Below are 24,183 nucleotides of genomic sequence, written 5' to 3'. Positions count from 1 at the left end.
GTCGATCATTCAATACCTACCACTGCCTATATCTCGTTCCTTTTTCCGCCCCCGCTGCCTAGAGCTAGTTCTACATACGATTTAGAGCTACCCTCAAGCTCAATATCAAGCTCTCCCGGATCCAGTTGTCCACCGATTGTTGCTTCACCCTCAGGATGAAGTTCGGACACAACCTACCGAGGAACCAGGTCCCGGAATGGGCGGCGTCTTATATCAACTACAAGGGCCTCAAGAAGCTCATCAAGAACGCTGCTGAAGCTTCGAAAGATGGCTCGGCTCCAGATCTTGCTGGTGAGTAGACTTCAACTCTGCCAAGACTCATACCAAATACTCCATGGCTATGCTTCACCAAGCTATTGTGGATGTCTTGGAGTCGTCACGAGCGCGTCATGTTTACCGCGACCATTGAGCTTCAAGTCGCAGAACACGTGGCTAATATTCACCCCAGAGTTCTTCTTCTCGCTTGATCGCAACCTCGAAGACGTTGACAACTTCTACAACCGCAAATACGCCGAAAACGCACGACGATTGAGGCTTCTACATGGCCGCTACGGACGAGTCGCACAATTGCCCGACGGCATCGACAAGGATGAAGCGCAGGATCTCATGGGTGCGCTGCTCGAGCTGCGCGGTTCGATGCGGAAGCTTCAATGGTACGGAGAGGTGAATCGTAGAGGCTTCATCAAGATCACAAAGAAGCTGGACAAGAAGATTGAGACAGTTTGTCTGCAGGAGCGCTACTTGGCGTCGAAAGTCAACCCTAAGCCTTTTGCGCATAACCTGCCTTTGAATCAGGATATGAAGGCAGTCAACGAGTGGCTATCAGGGTTGAGCGACATCAAGACGTTCGATGACACGGGCTCCTCCCATTCGGCGGCCTCTCTGGGCAGAGTTCCAGGTCGCTCGTTACACCTTCCCGCGGGCCTGCTCGACGCTGTGGATACGGCTATTCGGGGCGACAAGGTCGAAGATCTCAACCAGAAACTCACAGAAGCTGCTGCGAGCAATGGCATTTCGAGTGCTTCGTTCCAGCAAGTACTCCTGAATTTCTTGCAACGCGCCATCTCATGCCGGGCAAAGTCATGTATCGAGAGATTACTCAAGGACATTATCTCACTAGATGAGGAAGACGACATCAACAAGCGCAATTGCATCCACCGACTTGTCATCAATATCGGTCGATCGAAGACTGGCGACACGTTTGGTGCTGATGGAACCCTTCTCCAGAGCTCTAGCGAGACACGCAACTTCATTGTGCCTGCGACGGATCCCAATCGCCAACCTCGCCCTTGCACCACCACTGAAGAAGAGTCAACGCAATTACTCAGCGAGAACGATGAGTCGGTACGGTTACTCGTCTACCTCCTCGATCAGCTCCAGGCTGAGCAACGCAACGCGCTCCAATCTCGCGACTCCTATGGCAGATTCCCGCTCCATTATGCTGCGCAATATGGATTTGTCGTCATTTGCCAGGTCGTTATGAAGCACATGCAAGACTGGGGCCAATTCGACGTCGCTCAGGGAATCGACTCCGCTTACTGGCAGGATGCTGAGGGTAACGCTCCTTTGCATCTCAGCGTAATGGGCGGACATCCGCTCACCACGAAAGCCCTCCTCGATGCGGAAAACTGGCGCGGTACCACAGAAGAACGCCTTACATCTCGTAAAAACATCGCGAGATCGGGAGCAGCCTTGACCCTAGCAACCCGGTCCAACTTCGTAGACATCGTCAAGCTCTTGGTCGAAGCGGGTGTGGACGTGAACTACCGGGATGAGGGCGGAGAGACCGCATTACACATGGCGGCACGCTACGGTTACGACGAGTGCGCCAAGGTTCTCTTGGGAGGATCCAGTGTGAATAAGGCGGAGGTCGATGTCGCCGAGAAGACATTCGCTTGGACGCCACTGTTTATTGCTGCTGTCGACGACCATCTCTCCATGGTGGAGATTCTTGCTGCGGCCGGAGCTGATCTCCAGAGGTGCGACAACTCTGGCTGGACAGCAAAGGAGCACGCCACGCTTCGTGGTCACATTGCGGTAGCGATCAGACTAGGGGAACTTGCTCCTGCGACAGAGCCGCCTCTTGTCGCGCCTAAGGATACGCGTATTGCTCGAGCTGGCTCGCCTACACAATCCTCCCTTGACGAGCGAAGGTCTAAGAATCTAAACCGAGACACCAATACGCCTGTTCAAAAGGCGCCCGAGCCCGTGAAGACCTTTGGCCATCGTTACTTGACCAAAGAGACAATGATTCTTGTCAGCCTTGGTTCAATGGACGCCAGGAAAGATGTGCCCGCCGTGAAATTGGACGATATCCCTCTTGCCGATGCACACGCGACGCAACTCGATACCGCTCTGTCTGTGGTTGTTAATGCGTCTGGCGCAAACGGAGAACCCTCGGTCATTGACTTGCCCATCCAGGAAAACATTGCGACCGAGCCAATCACCTTCATGACCAGCGATGCCACTAAAGTCAAGCTACTTTTCGACATTATCCCAACATATGCGGGTTCTCAAGAGCGTGTAGTGGGACGAGCTGTGGCATTGCTGTCGACCATCAAGACCAGTATTGGATCTAAGCGCATCTCGCTCCAGGGAGACATGAAGGTACCAATCGTGGCTGCTTCGACACTGGACGTAATTGGCACAGTTAACTTCAACTTCTTGATCATTACGCCCTTCCATCACCCGAGCATGTCGATCACAGAACAGCATACCTACTGGAAGAAAATGGCTGCATCGACCATGGTCATCGGCCACCGCGGTCTAGGAAAGAACACCGCCTCACGCACGTCGCTACAACTTGGCGAGAACACGATTCAATCCTTCATTTCCGCTGCCAACTTGGGTGCCGAGTACGTGGAGTTCGACGTTCAGCTAACCAAAGACCATGTGCCCGTCATCTATCACGACTTCTTGGTTAGCGAAACTGGTATTGATGCACCCGTACACACGCTTACACTGGACCAATTCCTGCACATCGGTGAGGGCCAGAAGCCACGGTCGTCTCGCGCTGGGTCACCAGAGACTGTGCCCGTTCTGAACGGTGCGAATGGCTCAGATGACAAGCCCAATACCCGGAGACCCCGATCGTACTCAGTCGATAACTCGAAACAGCGCAACATTCACACTGATCGTCAGAACGAGCTCGCGGAGCGAATGAAGTACACCCGCGACTTTATGAAGAAGGGCTTCAAGGGCAACAACCGTGGCACATCCATCCAGTCCTCATTCACGACTCTCGACCGTATGTTCGATGAGCTGCCTGAATCCGTTGGGTTCAACGTCGAATTCAAGTACCCTATGCTTTACGAGACCGAGGATGAGGAGATGGACCAGTACGCCGTTGAGCTGAACCAGTTCGTCGATACAGTGCTGCAGAAGGTGTACGACAGGATGGGCCAACGGAACATTATCTTTTCATCTTTTAACCCCGACGTCTGCCTGATGCTGTCCTTCAAGCAGCCCTCAATTCCCGTACTGTTCCTCACCGACGCGGGAACTTTGCCCGTGGGCGATGTGCGAGCAGCCAGTCTACAAGAAGGCATCCGCTTTGCTAGCCGTTGGAATCTGCTGGGAGTCGTTACCGCTGCTGAGCCCTTGGTCATGTGCCCGCGACTCGTCAAGGTGGTGAAGGAAAGTGGTTTGGTGTGCGTCTCGTACGGCATACTGAACAACGATCCTAAGAACGTCCTCGTAAGTCACTCCCTCATAGGCTTTCACTTTAGGCAACATTTGCTAACAACAACACAGCTCCAACGAAACGAAGGCATCGACGCCGTCATCGTAGACAGCGTGCTGAAGGTCCGCCAAGGACTCCAAGCACCGCACCAAGACTCCACTAACGGCGTTGTCAACGGCGCGTCGCTCGTCGTTCCGTCCGAATCGGTGCCTACGATCAAGCAGGCGAATGAGGTCTTGCAGAATGGCGCTGAGAGCAAGACTGCCGCGAATGGAGTAGTGTGAGCTGCGGGGACGCACTTTCAACAATGGGTGGCTAGCGTTGGATTTCATAGATTTGAGCGTGTTTGATCCCTAGGTAGTCCCTCAACGGGCTTGGATTTGGTCCGTTTAATCGATTGGTGGCAAGGTGTACTTTGTGTGTCGTCGCTATGTTCCTCGGTCCTTTCTCCTCCCCAATCTTTCGTACTGCTTACCTCCCATCACAGCTAGGCAATCTGGGCCATTGCCCATTCGTCCAAACTGTCGTCGCTATGACGACCCACATCTCCATCCTCATAATCCTCGTCCTCCTCAGACCAATGGGTCCAACCATCCGGGCGTTCACTGTCACTATACGCACTGCTGTTCCTATGCCACGGCATCGAATAGCCGCCCGAGTCCTCGCTCTTACCGTCACTGCCGTCTTCCGGCCCATAGATGTATTTTCCAACATGCAACAGCTTCTCGAATGATGTATAACCCCATCTCGCTCTGTACTCGGCCAGGTTGCGGGCGAAGTCCATTTGGTAGTGCTTGTTGATGCGGGTGTAGCGGAGTAGGATGTGGGATTTGTAGTGTGATTTTGGGTTGTAGCGGCCGTGGATGTAGACGTTTGTGGCTTTTTCCTGGAAGGTGGGGGGTGTTAGTGTGGCTCGTGGTGGGGGGTGCGCCTAGGAGAGCTACAAACCTTTTCCCATTCCTCTTTGCTAAGATGGAATAATGCCGGTGTCAGATTCAGACGCATATAGATATCGGTCTCCTCATCCGAATCGCTTTCAATGCCACTGTCTGTGCCATCGCCCCAATAGCGGTCCACGGCGCTGATCATTTCTTTTTCAAATTTAACTTCGACATTACACCCAGCGTGTATCATGTCATATACCGGTTTTCGTATTGTTTCCAACATATTCATGAACCTGCGTTCGTAATCCCGCATGGCGGTAACGCCTTCTTGGGTGTGCTCATAGTAAGCGTGGGAGTACCCAGACATCTTGATGATGATGCGGAGCTTCAGCAACGACGGCTCTCTCTCTCCTTTGAAGAGAGCAAAGCCAGCTTCAAGCTTCTGGTACAGATCATCTAGGTTTCCTTTCTCCTGCGCTATACAGTTTTCCACGTATACATTCTCAATCAGTCGGCCGTTGGCGTCTGCCCCTGCCTCTTTCACAAGACAGCCGCTGATCTTGTCATTGTTGATGAGAACATGCAGCTCTCGGGTGTGCATGTAGGGTTTAACGCCTAAATGAAAGACGTCTTGAGTAAGGGTTTCTCTTAGAGTTTGGAATTTGGCGATGATGTACTGTTTGGAGTAGTAGTACTCTGCTACCTCGCGTGCGACTTCCACACCAACGTAGAATTGGCTGTATATGCGCTTTGTCGATGGCACCTCGGCGTTTTTCAGTTGTTGGAAGTCGGGCACGCGGATCAAAAACGGCTCTTTGATGGCGTATCCGTAGACAATATCCCGTAGTTCGCGCGGCAACTTGGAATACATTCCGATGGCTAGGCGACGGCATGCCTGTTGCTCGACTTGGGACTTGGTCTGCCGCTTTTTGTAGTGAATCCTTCTGCATAGGCGTGAACATTCCGGAAGGCGGCAACGACGATGCTGGACTTGCAATACCTGGGTTGTTTGTTGGCCCCATTCCTCTGACGCGCATCATCGCCATGATTGCCCTTTGGAGGCATCACTGCGCTGTCTTTTGCTTTTGCTGCTTGCGAACAGTCCGTTAAACGTGGTCGATGCCTACGTAGGCCCACGAGATGCGGTGTGTGCCACGTGCTCATGGTCCGTGCATTGACGCGTCAAACAATTCGTCGGACAGACGCAGGGCCACATTGCTAATCATCTACATGATCTTAGATACCTAGGCACGCGTTTCAGGGCTATGAGCATACGAGTAAGTAATGTGCTTTCGTCTTCTGGTCCCTCATGGCTAATACCCCCATTGCTCCATGTCGTCATAGGTAGCTTCATAGTCTCCTTGATTACTATCGCCATCGCTGTGGTAGTATGCCTGTCCATTATCATCCTCGTCATCCTCATCGTTCTCATCGTTCTCATCGTCGTCATCGCCTTCATCGTCCTCATCTTCTTCAATATCGTTGTCGTCCTCCTCGTCCTCCTCGTCGCTCCCATCATACGTGCTCGGTCCTGACGAAGACCCGTTCTCGTGTTCGCTATCTTCTAGCTTCCAACGCTGCCCGATGTGCACCAGTTTCCTGAATGAGCTGTATCCCCAGCGCTCTCTGAATTCAGGAAGCATGTTGGCGAACATCTCGCAGTATCGGCCCCCATTCCATAACTCTTGAATCATTCTCTGATTGTAGTGAATCCCGAGATAATCACCATGGTCATTCAGGCCATTGGCTCTCTCCTGTTTAAGAAAGTCAGTACGGTGGTTTTGGACTTTGTGTGCGTAATAGTGTGCATGCGAGGCTCATTACATACTTCCTCCCAATCCTTCTTACTTAGGTGGAACAATCCGACTAAAGGCCTTTGAAGAGGATCACCCCGCATGTCGGGCTGGTAACGAGGTTCCCTCTCCTCGTCCCATGTGATTATTACCCTGGCCCCAGCGTGTACTAAATCATATACAGGTTTGCGCATGTCTTCCAGAACGTTGAGAAAGCTGCGTTCGACGTCCAGCATAGCCATGTGCGACTCCGTGTCTGGTGAGTCCATATACGGATAAGATCCCAATTCTAACATGATGTGAACTTTCATGTGGGATATACGCTCAGCCTTTAACAAAAGCGCAAAGCTCGAATTGAAGGTCGTGTTAATATATGAATGGAGCTTCCATTCTAGATCAAGACTTTCTTCCCGCTCCCGGACAATGGCCGAGTCATTGCCATAGTTGGCCTTGTATCTGGGAGCGGTAACATCTTCGATGTTGATGGTGAGATGCAGTTGCGACAACCACTGGTATGGAAAGACGCGCTTATGGATTTTGTTATCCGTAAGCAACGCATTGAGTTGTCTAATGTCATAACACTCATAGTCACTCCGAGCACAGAGAAAAGTCGCAGCTTCAAAGGCGACTTTATCACCGACGTAGTCGGGGCTGAATATCCGCAAGAGTGGCTGAACGTAGAAATTCTTGCCGGTCTTACAGCCTTCGACGTCGACATTGCTACTGTCTGCCTTCTTAGAAAGGATGAGGTATATTTCGTCCCGTAAATCTCTCCCAAGCTTGTCGATAAAGGCTACTGCTAGACGACGGCAGGCTTGCTTCTTACGTTTGACTTCGGCATTCTAGGCTTTCTAGGGGATCCTTCTGCAATAGCGTAAACTTCAAGAAGATTTTGTTTGCACGTAGGTAGTAATACCTTAGGGGCTTAGCGGCCCGGTTCTCTCGCCGCCTACAACCAGGGCGACCAACCTTAGGAGGCATCGCTGCGGTTTAAGGCGCGCCTTGTTTGCTTTTTCTGTGTTTAACAGTAACTTCGGCGAATCTTTCACGCTGCGCGTTCGAGATAAGCGGGAGTAAGCGGTGTGTAGTGGTGGTCTGTGCAGAGACAGGGGGGAAACGCGTTGACGCGTTAAACAATAATTAGAGAGAGAAACCAACGTTGCTAGATACGTTACGCTCTTTAGTGCTATTAATGCGACAGTGTAGTTTAGCTAACCTCTAGACTTTAGTTAGCTAACCTTTAATTAGACAGAATTAGACACTAGTAAGCTAACCTTAGAAATTCTAAGGTTAGCTAGCTTTTAGGTTTTACACCTCTATTACTCTACTAACACTCTATATACTATATTTAACTTAGTTATATTTTAGTATACTTAGCTTTACTACATAGCTTTATATTATATTATAATAAGTATACTTATATAGCTATTCTTATTATTAAGCTAATATTATATAAGATAACAGCTTACTACTATTAGCCTAGCCTATTACTACAACTAAAAGTTAACCTAGTTATAACTTAATGTTATAATAGCGTCTAGAAAGTAAAGCTATAGTTTAGATTATATTTAGACTACTTATAGTAGCTATATAGCTTCTATTTATAGAGTTAGATAGAACTAGATTACTACTTAGCAGACTAACTAGCTATTAGTTCTAACTAGGTTCTAACTAGATTCTAACTTAGTTCTAACTTAGTTCTAACTTAGTTCTAACTTAGTTCTAACCTAGTTCTAACTTACTATAACTACTACTTTTTATCTATACTTAGTATATATATATATACAGCGTTAACACTTCTACGTTAGAGTATATACTAAGTCTATACCTAGCGTAATTATATTTAGCTCTACCTACATTTTAAGAAGTAGTACCTCTACATCTAGTAGTCTACTATCTTATGCCTCTACCTCTACTACTCTTATTAGCGTTTAATTTATCTTAGTTATAATTTAGCTCTTTTACTTAGTTACCTAAACTCTACGTATTCTTATTACTATAGTAGTAAGACTTATTCTAGTTAAGCTAGAGCTAGTCTATACTGCGTAACTATAGATTAGATATTATATTCTATAGTTTATCTATAATAATACTAGCCTTAACTAAGTAATTTATCTTAGTTATATCTATATTAAATAAGCGTGTTTATATAAATAGTATACTATCTTATTTAGGTATAGAGTTATTAAGTTAAGCTACGTTAGAATTTAACTTAATTTAAATCTATCTAGAGAAACTTATTCTTAAAAATAAGATAAACTCTAACTTTAAGTAAGTGTCTAATAGCGTATTAATACTAGAGCTGCTAATACCTATATAGAACGTAATTAATTATTTTAAAGAAGAAGAGCTAGTAAGTAGCTAACAAAGTAGATACTTCTAGGTTTAGTCTAATAAGACTAGGTACTAGAACTAGATTCTTTACTCTTATTAGATAAGTCTAACACTTCTTTTAATAGTAATAATTCTAAAGACACTATAGTATATTAACTCTAGATATAACTTAGCTAGGTCTTATATATTAGTAGTATGCGTTTAGTTCTAAGACTATTATATAGATATCTAGGCAAAAATAACCTAATTCTTAGATAAAACCTATTACTATAACTTATGTATTTAGAATAGTAGTAGTGCTAATATTTTCTAGAATATCTAAGAATAGAATAGCGTATATTATTAATATTCTAGGTATTAAAACTTACTAAGACGCGCTTGCACTTACTAAAGTATAGATACTATCTTAGTTTCTTCTATATACGCTAACTATAACGTAGAATATATAGTATTATACTTTCTTATAATAGAAAACTAATTATACTACCTATAAGAATACTTAAAAGAATCTTACCTAATATATATTACTCTATAATATAGAGTGCTATTACTATGTCTATAACTACACTAGTATTAAAGTATATATAGCGTTAAGCCTAGTAGTATAAGATCTATCTTACTCTTATTATAATTATAATATTAGAAATATCTTACGCTAGATTAGACTTATAAATAATATTTCTACACTTTAAGATATAGTATATAAGTAAGTAGATAGTCTTAGAATCTATTTTAGTGTTATCTAATAGTGTTAGGTATTATCTAGGTTATATTAAGACTTACTAAAGAGGTAAAGTTTATAGTTATAACTATAACGCTACTATCTACTATTCTATAATACTATAAGAGAATAATTTATATATACGTGTAATAAGTCTTAGTTACTATCTATTACATCTCTTACCTCTATATCTAATAGATCTTACTAAGTCTATACTAATAACTATAGATACTAAATTCTAATCTAGCTTAGTATATAGTCTATATTAACTAGCGTATACCTAGTATACGCTGTAGAGAGCACTAAATTAGTAAGATTAATCTATATTACTACCTAGAAATTATGTTCTTACGTAATTAGTTTAGTAAGAATTAGTAGGCTATACTTCTAGCTAAGTGTATAATAGTTTAGTAAAATAGTAGTAATAAAAAGTAATACTATATATATATTATAGACTATACTAAGATAAATCTAACTATATCTAGTAGTTAACTACCTCTAAGAAGCCTAGAAACTCTATCTATTCTCTAATAAGTACCTATTATATAGACTCTATATACACTATTTCTACGTATTTATTCTAGTAGAAACTAAGAGATATTTATATATAGCGCTTATATTCTATAATATCTATAATTACCTACTACTTTCTCTATCTAAGCTTCTCTAGATAATAGCTTTTAAATTATCTAAGATTATATAGTAAATTTATAATTTAAAATTAAGTATAAGTACGTGCGTGTATACTATATTAGAAATATACTAAGACTAAGAAAAGGTAGTAAGCGTAATTATAGTAGCTACAAACAGAATAGAAAGTATAAGTATAGTAAGTGTAAGTTAAGTAGCTAGAATGTAGTAGATATTCTAAGTTAATTTAAGTTATATTCTAAAGCGTAGTAGCTAAAAAGCTAAAGAGAGAAAAAGAGCTAAGAACTATATGCAAGATATTAGATGTAAGAAAGTAGTAGTAAAGAAGCGTATAGCGCATTTATAAGAACTTTAATCTAAAGAAGTATTTTCTATAAAATATTCTCTAAGAATATTTAAAAGTATTAAATAAGTTTAAATAAGATTAAATAAGTTTAAATAAGATAACGCCTTCTATTCTAGAACTAGTTATAACTAGTAGGTATTCTATAGTATATATATATATATATAGTAGCTAATTATATATAAATCTAGAAAGCTATCTAATATAGATTATAAATAAGATAGACTTAAAGTTTCTAAGCGTAGAGATAGTTGCGTATAGAAAGGCAGCTAAGGTTACTAAAAATAATAAAAAAGTAACTAGCGTATTAAAGCTAAAGCTAGAGTAATAGCTTAGTCTATTTAGGTAGTTCTTTAAGAATATAAAGAAGTAAGTAAGTATATAGTAAGTATATAGCTGCGCAGTGTAGGCTAATAAAAGATAAGTAAGCTAAAAGGCGCTAAGAATACGTTTATAAAAAAGTAGAATAATCTACTAAAGGCATTAATTATTTAGGTTAGTAAGTAGAAAATAAGTAATACTAAAGTAGAATTTATAGAGGCGCTAAAGGTATAGAATAATCTAGAGAAGTATTTTCTTCTTACTTAAGTACTAAGGCGCGTAGTATAATATATTAGTTAAGTATTATATTAGTATAGGTATTTATATATATATAGTAGAGTAGTAGATAGTAATAGTAATAGTATTATAATATTACTAGTAATAGTATTTCTATAAGAGTAGCTAAATGTAAAGCTATATTTAGTATATTAGTGTATATATATAATATAATACGTATAGAGTATATAACTATAATTATTATAAGTAGTACGTTAAAGTAGCGTAGTAAGAAAAAAGACTAACGTAATTAGGTATTGCGTAGTGCGTAAGGTAGCGTGTAAGGTAGGCATATAGATATAGGTATAGGTAGGTATATAGGTAGGCGTATAGGTAGGCGTATAGATATAGATATAGATATATTATAAAAGTGCTAGCTAGGTAGCTACCTAAGGTAGTAGGCGCCTAAGGCGCTGTATAGCCTTAGTAGGCTTAAGAGCTTAAGAGTTAAGTAAGCGTACGTAGGTAGGTTATTCTAACTTAGACTAGAGAGTCTAGGTTAAGAGTCTAATACTAAGACTAATTCTATAAAGTAACCTTTCTATAGAATTCTTACCTTATTAACTAGCTTATAAAGAATAGTAAAAAGTCTATTATTAACGTATATATATTACTAGTAAACTATAATTAAATATAGGCTATTATACGTAAAAAGAGACTAACTATAATCTAGGCTAGTAAGTATATAGATAGCGTATAGCTAAAGTATATAACTAACCTTTATAAACGTAATTCTATAAGTATAAAATAGGTCTTAGTCTAATTTTAGCTAATACAACGTAGTATATTAAATATTTCTATTAGAATAGCTATAATCTTCTTATAGTCTACTTTTTCTAGTCTTAACTTACTTCTATTAAGAATAGTATATACTACTAATTGTTTATTAATATAAGCTTTAAGTAGGTATATTAAGCTTCTATATAAAAAGTAATATTTACTATCTATATATATAGTGCTAATAAGCGTTAGTTTCTCTATAATATAACTAAGTATATACTAATAATATACACTAGTCTATACGCTATATTGCGCCTTTATAAATAATAAAACTACTAAGTCTTATAAAAAGATATTTAAGTAGGTATTTACTAAGATAGAAAGCGTAGACTTTGTTATATATTAGCACTACAAAGATAGAACTAGGTTTAAACTAGTGCATATAGATATGTACACTAAATAGCTACTAGATTTATATCTTTAGTGCTAGATTATTCTTAGTGTACTTACATATATAGGCTTTAGAAACTATCTTACTAGTAAGTATAATAATAGCTAAATATAGAGATACTATATTTTCTATATAGTTATATTCTATTACGTTTATCTAAAGAGAGAGATATAAGAGATAACTAGATTAGAGAATTAGACTTAGTTAAGTCTAAATAAATTTGTACTTAATCTTACTAAATACAAAACTAAGAATAAATATAAAGAGTTTATTTACGTAGTAAAAGGTATATTAGAATATATCTTAGTTATCTTTTAATCTAACTATTATAGACTAGTACTCTAATACTCTACTTATAAACTAGTTTAATAATAAGTATTTAGTATACGCTGCTAGTATATATCTTACCTATTTAAGAATACTAAACTATATATAAAACTAGTGTTAGACCTACACTAGTAACTATAGTAAGTAGAATAATTTTAGAATAAACTTATAGAGTAGAGTAGTAACGCTGTTAAAAGTAGTTCTAGAGTAAGTTATACTAGACTAAACTAAGACTATACTCTACTAATTAGTTCTAGTAGTAAGAAAGTAGATCTTAATAATACTTATTAGTTTAATATATATAATAAATAAAGTGTTACTTCTATATAGTCTAAGACTAGTATTAGTAATTATATAGCTATAAATATTACTAATTAAAGTACTATCTCTAATCTAACTTAGACTATACCTAGTTACTAATTGTTATAGAGCGTATTAAGAAGAATAAGCGTAAGAATAGGTAACGCTATAAAGAGATAGAACTAAGTAATAATAAGACTAATAATAAAACTATATCTTCTCTATTCTATAGTTAGAGTAAGAGATTCTATATAACGTCTACTAAAGTAATTTAAATACTAACCTCTAGCGCTAGCGCAGATTTATTTTAGTTTAGATTCTATAGTTAAAGTAATAGATTCTATACTACGTCTACTAGAGTAATCTAAACACTAACTTCTAGCACTAGCGTAGATTTATCTTAGTCTAGATCTAGATTCTAAAGCGTTTTATATAGCTGTAGTTATAGCTATAGGCGTAGTGCTAGGTCTAGCTAGCGTAGTAGCTCTAGCTTACAGCTAGATTTTAACTTAGAGATAACTAAAGAATATATAGTAGAACTATAAGATAGATAAATACTACTTTTAACTTAGTTAACTTTTACTAATTAGATATAGCCTATTTATAGTACTATTTATAACACTATCTATATAAAGTTTCTCTAGTGCGCTATTATAATAGAACTCTATTTTACTTCTATAACGCTAGCTATTCTAGAACATTTTTAGTTAAAACTAAGTAGAAGCTAATACTACTATAATTACTATATTAGAGCTCTATAAGTATAAGATAGCGCTAGAGAAGTAGCGTATAGTATTAGAAAAGCAGCGCGTAGCACTATAATAATAGAAGCTAGTTAATACTTAAAGGTTACTAAAGTAGTTAGTAGAGGTTTATTAGCGTAGTTTAAATCTAGATAACTTTCTAGAGTTATAGTATTTATAGATAGTCTTACTATTATACTATATTATAAATACTATAATAATAGTGTAGTAAAGTTCTAACTAGATTAGAACTAGGTTAGAACTAGGTTAGAACTAGGTTAGAACTAGGTTAGAACCTTTAGTAATTACCTAGGTAATTACCTAGCCTTAGTATATAGCGCTAATACGCTAACTAGGTTCTAACTTAGTTCTAACTTAGTTTTAACCTAGTTCTAACCTACTTTATTATAGTGTCTTAGCTTTAGAAATAATAAAATAGCGTAGCTATCTCTCTAACTACTAATATACTTTCTTCTACTTTGCCTAGTACCTCTAACTATAAGATCTATCTTAGTTCTATCTAACTTTCTACGTCTACGTTACTACTATAGATATTATAGTATAGTTACTGCAGAAATCTATATAGTAATTACACTTAGCCTACTCTATATATACTAACTCTCTTAGTATTCTTACACTAAGCTAGCAAAGTCTCTTTATTTAGAGTTTTTCTCTTACTTATATTATGTGCGCATAGCTAGTAGAAAGACTATACTAGATCTAATCTATAGTAGAACTATTTATCTAATCTTTATTAGTATATAAAGAGTTAAGTATATTATAATATTAATATTAGCTATAGTAGAGCTATTCTAAAGATGTGCCTAGTTAACGTAAGTTAACTTAGTCTATTTATATATTATATAGTTTACTAATATATTATAGAACTCTTTTATAAGTAAGTTATCTTATATATAGTATATAGAGAGAGTATATATATAATACAACCTAGAATACACTAAGACTAGTCTTACGCTAGTAGAGTATTATAGTTAGTAGATAGACTTAGAGAATACTAGCTTAATAAGCTAAGAAGGTAAAGCGTATATCTACTACGCGCTTAGATCTATTAGAGTCTAATCTAACTAGTATATTAGAAGACTCTTCTTAATTACTTCTAGAATGCTTATAAGAAGAAGCCTATTATTCTACTTCTACTAGTTATTTTTTTTTATAAAAGTAGAGTATAACTTAGATAAGACTAGATTAGATTTAAGAATAAATTTGCGCTACCTAGTTTATATAACAACGTAGATAGTGTATATTATATTAACTAGTCTACTTAGTGCTATTCTAGTCTAATCTCTATTAATCTATATATATACAGAATAATAATAGTCTTAATACTCTACCTCTTCTAACCTCTGTTAGTAATATTATTGCAGAACGCACCTCTAGATGCTTCTTAAGAGCACAGCACGTAATTATACTAGTATAGATTAAGATAAGCTCTTAGAAGCGTTGCTACTTAAGAGAGCTTTCTAAGTAAGCTTATAATATAATAATTTATCTTCTATTTATTTCTATACTTCTAGACGCGACAGTTATAAGCCTAGCGCTTTAAGAAGATAATATAGTTCTGTATTTATATGCTTAAGACGCAAGGCGTTTAATAAAGCATAGTAATACTAATTCTATTACTAATCTTTGCGCTTCTACAAAAGCACTACTCTATTACTTATAATAAGCAACTTTACAATAATCTCTACAGAAGCTTTTACGCTTACTAACTTAGCGCATTAGCCTAAGTAGTTTACCTAGTTTAAATTCTATACTCTAAGCAGAGAAATTTAGGCTAACGTTAACTCTAACGCTAAAATAGCTACTTCTATCTAGATAAGCGTTCTAACTGCTCTAGAGCTAGCAGTAATTATACAGAACGCTTTAGTTAATAAGCTCTACGCTAATAAGTATAACCTGTCTATTACAAAGTATAAGGTATAAGCAATAGAATAGTAGTTAAAAAGTACTTGCATTAGGTATCTTTAGAACTAGATTAATTAGACTATTAGCCTAAAGCTTCTAGCTCTAGCTATGCTCTCTATCTCTATAGAGAAAGAGGCTACGTTACAAGTACTTATTAAATACCTTAAGTCTGCGCTTTCTCTAGAGAAGAACTACACTAAGAATCTTATACGCTTATAGTATAGAGCACACCTCTAGAAAGCGTAATAAGAACGTATTAACGCTAAGCGCTAGCAATAGAAATACCTCTATATTCTAGCCTAAGCTAAAGCGTATAAACTTACTAAAGTTAATAATACGCTCGCTATCTAGAACTATTTAGAAGTAATTAGCGTTAGGCTTACTCTAGAATAGAGGCGCTCTATATAGTAGAACCTTATTAAAGCTCTTGCTATTAGTAGAACTTAGGTTACTCTTAAATAAGTGTTAAAGATTTTTACTACGCTAATCTAAGAGTATGCTGCTTACTCTACTAGTAGAGGTAGTGTGTTTGCTATTATAGAAGCACTGTAATAAGCTTCTAATAATAATAACTTATTCTAGAAGACTAAGAAGAATTGCCTATATAGATAGTACTATAAGTAGTCTACTACTACATGCAAGCGCTTAGAAACAGCGCTTATAGGCAAACCTCTAAAGCTTTCTAACAAAGCTAAGGCTAAGATTACTACTAAGCTTAGAAACTTAAAGTATAACAGCCTATAAAGAGCTCTTAATAAGAAGAGATAGACTACTCTATAATAAGCACAGATTAAGGGCCTAAACTCTATCTACCTAGAGTTAATTTAGGCAATACTTATTAACTCTACTCTTATTATAAGTTAGCTAAGCATTAGCAGTGTATACTCTACTATAGATTTTAACGTCTACCTACTCTCTGCAAGCACTATCTTAGACAATAGAGTAGTAGTATATTTTATTAATAATATATCTTTGCTTAAGCTAAAGACCTTTATAAGAGCACATAAATTCTGCACTATAGAAGTAGAAAGCTCTTTCTTCTAGGTGCTTAGACACAGCACATAAAGAATTAGAAACGCTTTAACTAGAAAAAGAGAACTGTATATAAAGAACTTTATTCTAACAAGCGTAGCGCTTATAGAGAGTTTCTATATTAATATTATCTTAGAAGTAGCCCTTAATAAAGCTAGACTATAGTACTTAGAGTTAGACTTAACGCTTTATATAGAAACGCTTACTAACAACTTTATACTAGCAAAGCTTAAGAGAAAGCATAAGCTTACGTTTATTAAATACAATTCTTTAAAGTTTTACCTAACTATAATAAGCGTAACTAATAACTAGCGCTTACAATAATTCTAGAGGAGCCTTTCTTAGTCTAATTTAGAGGAGCTTTAGCACGTAAGAGTAGGCTATCTAGGTCTAGAAGCGCTCTAAGCTCTTGTTAAGAATGCGCGTAATATGCGTATTAAGAGAATAAGCTAAAGTAAGTATAAGTATTGCGCTGTTACTTATGTAAGGCAGCGCATCTCTAGGCAACTACGTAAGAAAGCTCTAAAACCTTATTAGAGGATCTTGTAGAATCTTTTTAACTTTTCTACTAGTTGCAATAGAGAGCTCTAGATTATAGTGCTTAAAGATAATTATAGTAGTAAAATCTATTAATATGCTCTCTAAGCTAAAACGCTTATAGAGATTATAAGAGTCTTTTACAACTTTATAAGCTTTCTTATAGCTTAGTATAAGCTTAATATCTGCGTTATTATTTAAGACAATAATATTGCAACGCTACCTTAAAGAGGTAAGTTACGCTTTAAGACATAGGCTAAAGAGCAGAGTATTATTATAGAGCGCACTCTTATCTACACCTATAAACTAAATAAAGAAGTAGAGAAAGTAGGTTAGAAGATAATTACTAAGTCTATTAAGATAAGAGTTAGTGCAAATCTCTCTAAAAAGCTCTAGCTAGATATTGTAGAAGCAGTAATCTAGCTATATAACATAAGCCTATTACATGCTTATAATCTCTTAGCACCTAACACTATGCTTAACGCATAGTATATAAAGCACAGTAAGAAGGTCTATACTATTATAGCTAACTTTTACCTAGATTAGAGTACTATCTACGCCTATAGCTGTAGAGCTTACCTACTTAATAGAGAGTAAGCAGCTAGACAAGATAAGCGCAACTTTAAAGTCGTACTAAAAGGCTATATTAGATACCTAGTAGAATATAGAGTGTCTAACATTTATAAAATATAGATTCTAAAGCTTAATTAAATAATTACAATAAGAAACGTAAGCTTTAATAAGAAGCTTTTCTATAAGAGTAGCGCTAAAGGCAGCTAGAAGTACTTAGTAGAAGAGCTTACATAGATTATTAATCTTCTATATAAGAATAAGCTATATAACGTAGAAGAAGCGTATAAAGACATCTTTAACTAACTCTGCGCTATAGCAGGCAAAATATAAGACTAGCATACTTCTAAAGACTCTATCTAGAAGCTAGAAGGTAGTATGTTATAGCTTGCTATTAAACAGGCTAGCTAGCCTAATTAATAAGTAGCATATAATACATCTTCTATATAGGTAGAAAGCTTAGCTAGCTAACTACTAGAAATCTATACAGACTCTTAAGAGCATACTAGCCTATTTACTCTAGAGTAAACACTAGAGCCTAGAGCGTACTAAACTATAAGGTCTAGTTAGAAGTATAATAGTAACGCCTAGAAAGTGCACTAAACTAGAGAAGAGCGCCTACTAGTACTAAGTAATAAATAGCTTTCTAACACAGAGAGCTTTTATTAGAATAAGGCATATAGTACTTATTAGAATAAAGTGCCTCTAAGCACACTATATTTCTACGCACGCTCTACGTTTAGAACTTCTCTAGAATAAGGTAAAATAGAACTACTACCTACTTCTAGACTAACACGCTAGAGGCGTAATTATAGAGAACTAACGTAATTAAGCTCTAGAATTAGAAAGTAACGTAAAGGCCTAGAAGTAGAAGAACTAGAAGTTTATACGCTGTATAATCTATAGAATAGTATATAAGATAATAATCTTCTAAACAGTCTTCTCTAATACTTATATAGAGTAGAAGAAGACTAGAAAGAGCTTACAACTATTTACTTAATTATAGTAGCTATAATCTTAGGTAATATACTTCTATAGAAGTATAAGCTATTTAAACGCGCATACTATAATTAACTACTACTGCTTCTAAAGAAGTACAAAGATCTTAGTAACTATCTATATAAAAAGCTCTTCTACAAAGCTTATAATAAGAAGATAAATACACTCTATTAAGTAGGTACCTAGAAGAAGATTAAGCGCTTCTTAGTGTAAGAGCGCCTACTTCTACTAAAGTAGGTATTTGCATATAAAGTTAATTAGAATAGCTACTTTATTAAGTGCAAAGCTTGCGTAGTAGTAAGAGAAGATCTATAAGTAATTAATTCTATATACTCTACGTATGCAGCAACGCTTACCTTACGCTCTTTTAGAATAGTAATAGTAATAGCAGCTAAATTTAACCTAGAGATTCTCTAGTTTAACGTAGTAGAAGCATTTCTTTATGCGCACTAAGAGCACTAGCTAGTTATAGTATATAACATACTAGATAGCTTTAAGAAGCTTAGCAAGTGTATAAAGCTTAAGCGTACTCTCTACAGACTAAAGAACTCTCTACTACTTTAGTACAAAAAGCTCTTATACATAGTAAAGAAAGCAGGTCTTATTACTTCTAAAGAAGAGCCTTGTCTCTTCTTTAACAAATAAAGAAAGATTCTCTTACTCTTCTACGTTAATAATATACTACTTATGTATTACTGCACTGCTTATTAAGAAGCTTTACAAGTCGCTAATATAATAAAAGCAGTATATAATCTAGAAGAGAAAGGCCTAGTTAAATAGTTTCTAGAAGTAAGAGTATTACGCAATTGCGCTGCTTATACTATAACGCTTATACATAATAAGTATTTAGATAAGCTTGCTAAGAAGTTTAACTTAGAAAGTACTTCTTTAAGCCTAGCTACACTACTTCTAAGCTAAAAGCTTGTAAAGTTAATAGGCAAAGCAGACAAGAAGGTAGTTAAAGACTACTAAGAGCGTGTTAGATTACTGCTCTATATAGCTATTATGCTGCAGCCTAATATAGTATACACTACTTTAAAGCTTTTGCACTTTCTTATAAACCTAAGTAAAGAGTACATTAAAGTAGTTAACTAAGTAATTATATACTTGTATAAAACTCGCTACTAGGCTATCTGCTATAAAGCGCACTCTAGAGTAGAACTTATAATTTGCAGTAACGCTTCTTTTATAGATAACCTAGAGACTAGGCGCTCTTTATAGAGCTACCTTATTATACTCTTTAGAGGTGCTATTATTTAGAAAGCAGTGCAACAAGCAACTATAATAACTTTAACTATAGAAGTAGAGCTTCTTACTCTTAAGTATATTAGTAAAGAAGTAATAGCTCTTAAGAAGCTGTTTTAGAAGCTTACTCTTACCTTAGAAGTAGCGTAGATAATTTTCTGTAATAACTAGTAGACTATACGCTTAGTAGTTAGCGCTAATAAGCGTATAACAACACGTCTTAGACATGTTAATATCTAAAACATGTAGCTAAGACAAGAGCATGCTAAAGAGTCTTTTAGAGTTAAGTACCTAGAGACTAAGAGCATGCTAGCTAATAGGCTTACTAAAAATCTATTAGTTTAGTAATTTGCCCGCTTTAAGAAGCAGTTAAATATAAAGAATATTAAATTATTAGTAGTATTATAAAGCTTATAAAGCACAAAAGAGTTTTTAGCTACTCTTCTTAGAGAGTAGCAGAAAGTGTATTTTAAGCGTAGCCTCTCTTATAGGCCTGTAGAAAACTACTTATTAGAAAAGGTTTTTATTAAAGCACACGCTCTAAAGAGCGTAGTAAGATAAAAAAGTATATACCTAAAACTATAATTAGAGCAACGCTTTTTTAGTTATCTAAGCGCAAAGTTAGAGAAGCACTACTAGTTATTAGCAGCATTCTTGTAAGCTTAGAGATACTTAAACTCTAAGGTAAAGAACTAAGAGAGCACAACTTTTTCTGTAGACGTAAATACGCAACTAAGCTTAGTAGTAATACTCTTATAGGCAACTATAATAGTATTATTAGTAATAGTCTTAGAAGACGCTCTTCTATTATTATTATTAGAGAGCGCTGCACTATTATCTATAGTCTTATTATAGTTAATCTACTTAACTACTAGACAAAGCTCTATAAAGCTTATTAGCACTAAGAAGTTAGAGCACTAGAATAAAACTTACTAGAAGAGCGCTGCTTAGAAGTAGAAGCGTTATTAGCCTTATTATTAAGGTTAGATTAAAACTACTTAATACTAGAAGTATTCTTAGACTTATTAGTGTTACGCTCTACCTTTAAAGTATTAAAGCTCTGCTTCTTACTGCGCCTCTAGATTATATAGCTGTGCTTAAGGTACTACTTAAAAGTAGTGTTATAGTTATAGATAAGCTTATAAAAGTAAGAGTTCTTAATATTAAGTAGATAACTAGTCTTTAGGTTCTACTCTACGTTGCAAAACTAATTAACTATACACTTAGTAACCTTCTCTATGCACTTAGGTCTAAAAAAAAGTTAGCAAAGCTTCTTAAGCTTAAGAAAGAGCATACGTATACGTTATTATATCTATAATTACTAACAGCACTAGCAAGGCAGCGCGTAGACTTCTTGCTCTTATTAATACTTACGTAGTTTTTATAGAGAGAGTTAGTAGCCTTTCTAGTGCTTATAGACTAGAAGTATTAGAGGTACACTATCTTGCAGAGCTTACTAGTAGTAATAAAAGTAGGCTTCTTAGAGAAACGCTTGCGTACAGACTTAGTTACTAAAGCTCTATTATTCTTATTATTAGAATCTTTATTAAGCGCATGCTTTTTATTATTATGCTTCTTATTATTATACTTATTAGAAGAATTAGCACTGTCTAAACTATTAGACTAGATAGAGAGCTCTAGATTAAAGAGAGAGCTCTCTATACTACTTATAATAATAAAAAGACGCTACTTCTTCTTAAAAGTAAGGCTAGAGAAAGGTAAAGTGTTGTAAATAGTGCTGCTCTCTTAAGAAACAGAGAGCTTATCTAAAGCTTTAGCAGAAAGCTTAGAAGTATTAGAAGAGACAGCAGAAGAGTTCTTAGAAGCAGAGCTCTTAGAACTAGAAGAACCTAGAAATAGAATATTAGAATAAGCATTGCTAGTAGCTAAAGAACTAGAAACTATAACAGTAACTTTAGTAAGATACTTATAAGAATTACTAGAAAGCTTCTAAGAGAGCGTAGCAACGTTAGAATTATAGTTAGTATACTCTTCTTAGGCGGCCTTACTAGCCTGCTTATTATAGTACTTTTCTATTACGCTAATAGAATTAGCAGACTACTACGCTTAGCAGATTACTTTCTTTAGAACTATCTCTTAACAGAGCTTAATAGCCTTTAGAAGCAGAATCTTAAGGCGTTCTTACTTAGCACGCTGCTTATTAACAAAGCGCTTATTCTTAGACTTAATGCGCTTAGTTTTAGCGTTAGCCTTAGCTTTAGAATTCTTGTCGCTACGCTCTAAGTTACGCTTAACCTACTTATTACGCTTATAACGCAGACGCTACTTGTTTTCTGTAGCTTAACTAGCGATACAACGCTTATAAGTAATCTAGTTATAATACTTTTACTTTACCTTATTCTTAGCTTTAAGGTTGCAAGCGTACTACTTATTAGCGTACTTCTAGGCAGCGCGCTTATTATAACGTAAAATATTATTAGCCTACTCTTAAGTAACTACATTACTATGCTTAGCGAATAGATTAGACTTCTTAGAAGCGCAAGTTAGAGTAGTAAACAGGTTATAGGCAGAAGCAAAAGCACTTATAAAACTAGAGCTCTACTTCTTACTAGAAGAACTACGCTTAGAAGAGCCTCTAGAAACACTACAGAGCTTATTTAAGCGCTTATAATTATCTACCTTAGAGAGAGTAGCTAGGTGCTTAGAAAAGTTAGAGGTATTAGAGCTTAATAGCTTAGCCTTTAACACGCTCGCGTAACTAGAACTTAAAGAAGTTGCCTTAGAGGCGCTTATAGAGCTAGAACTAGACTGCTTGTTCTTAGAAGAGTAGCTGTTCTTATGCTTATACTTATTTTCTTTTAATATAATGCTAAAGAGCTTAAAGACAAATGCAAAGAGGTATACTTAGTTTAATTAGTTTAATAGAGTATGCTACTAGAGTTAGTAAGCGTACTAATAAAAATTAGAGATACTTACTCTTATTTTAGGTAAGAGGTAGAGAGCGTTTAGCTAATTAAATAATTTTTAGTAATATTATAATTAGCGCGCGTGCGCTAAGCGAGCTCTTAGCGCTGCGTACGCTCTAACAAGCACGTAATTAGCGTTCTTAGCTATAATAAGAGAGCTTATTACAACTGCGCAGCCTACTCTTGCAGAATACTTAGAAAGTATATTATAGAACGCACCTCTAGATACTTCTTAAAAGCACAGCACGTAATTATACTAGCATAGATTAAGATAAGCTCTTAGAAGCGTTACTACTTAAGAGAGCTTTCTAAGTAAGCTTGTAATACAATAATTTATCTTCTATTTATTTCTATGCTTCTAGACGCAACAAATATAAACTAATTACTATTAGTAGACACTAAGACTACACTAAGTAGAATCTTACTAATACCTATAACTAACTTAGCTAACTAGCTAATAGATAACGTACTTATAGAATAGTAATATAATAAGTTAGCACTAAGATTAATTAGCGTCTTAGATAGTAATACTATAAGTACACGTATAGCTAACACTATTCTAGGCAACGTTAGTATAGATAATATAGTAACTATAGGCACTATAACTATACTAAGTTTCTACTCTAGTAATAAGAATGTAGTTAACTAGCGTAAATAATATCTAGTAGATAAGAATAGAGTAAGTATATGCATATTCTATATTATAGTAGAATCTAACTAAGTAGAAACCTAATATAAGTCTTATAAAGAGAAGGCTTTAAATTAAGGCCTTATGCTAGACTTACTATAAGAGAAAACTTAGTATATACTCTACTCTCTTAGCTTAGATATTACTTAACGCTTATTCTTTTCTAAATTACCTATTATAGGCACTAATATTAGTCTATTACATTACTAGGTAATATACTCTACTATAGACTAGGCTAAGTTAAAACTAACGCTTTTTATATTATAGTACTAACGTGCATCTCTATTTTCTTCTATTTATTATTAGCTATATTCTAGAATATTACTAAAACTAAACTTACTTTATAGCTATAGCTAACTAGGCATTCTAGTATAATAGTATATTAGCTAGATCTAGTACCTAGAAGATATTATAGTTAGAGTTATCTACTATAATATATAGGTAGGCTATATAGTATTAGCTAAGATTAGACTAAGTTATATCTAACACTTACTACACTTCTCTATAGTCTTACACTTATTATATTAAGTAATATTTTTAAAACTAGTAGCGTCTCTAGTCTTCTTAGTTTATATAGTCTAATAGCGCGTTAGCTAGATTAAACTAAGGTAAATCTAATAACTTACTATATTAGTATTACACTTAATATAGGTCTAACTACTAACTAGAACTTACTATATAAAAGCTAGAGATAACTATATAGAGGTAGTTAC

The 24,183-nt window shown here is 36.1% G+C and overlaps 3 protein-coding genes across 3 annotated transcripts; 1 reads left to right on the top strand and 2 right to left on the bottom strand.

Annotated features, from left to right (window-relative positions):
• Positions 1-155: 155 nt before the first annotated feature.
• Positions 156-3,966, top strand: J4E78_005378 (uncharacterized protein; the record flags this gene model as incomplete). The annotated part of the gene is made up of 3 exons (XM_049365998.1): positions 156-291; positions 449-3,696; positions 3,754-3,966. The coding sequence occupies 3 exons, from the start codon at positions 156-158 to the stop codon at positions 3,964-3,966; spliced, it is 3,597 nt and encodes a 1,198-aa protein (XP_049222713.1).
• A 203-nt stretch (positions 3,967-4,169) lies between these two features.
• Positions 4,170-5,603, bottom strand: J4E78_005377 (uncharacterized protein; the record flags this gene model as incomplete). Its single annotated transcript, XM_049365997.1, has 3 exons — positions 4,170-4,568; positions 4,631-5,485; positions 5,598-5,603. 3 exons carry the CDS (start codon positions 5,601-5,603, stop codon positions 4,170-4,172), a joined length of 1,260 nt encoding a protein of 419 aa, XP_049222712.1.
• A 276-nt stretch (positions 5,604-5,879) lies between these two features.
• J4E78_005376 (uncharacterized protein) lies at positions 5,880-6,301 on the bottom strand (the record flags this gene model as incomplete). Its single annotated transcript, XM_049365996.1, has 2 exons — positions 5,880-6,263; positions 6,293-6,301. The coding sequence occupies 2 exons, from the start codon at positions 6,299-6,301 to the stop codon at positions 5,880-5,882; spliced, it is 393 nt and encodes a 130-aa protein (XP_049222711.1).
• Positions 6,302-24,183: the final 17,882 nt, after the last annotated feature.

Source organism: Alternaria triticimaculans (assembly GCF_023758025.1).
Source record: "Alternaria triticimaculans strain BMP 0046 chromosome Unknown scaffold_6, whole genome shotgun sequence".
Lineage (NCBI taxonomy): Eukaryota > Fungi > Ascomycota > Dothideomycetes > Pleosporales > Pleosporaceae > Alternaria > Alternaria triticimaculans.
The sequence above is the reverse complement of the archived record's forward strand: the minus strand, read 5'-3'. Positions and strand labels throughout refer to the sequence as shown.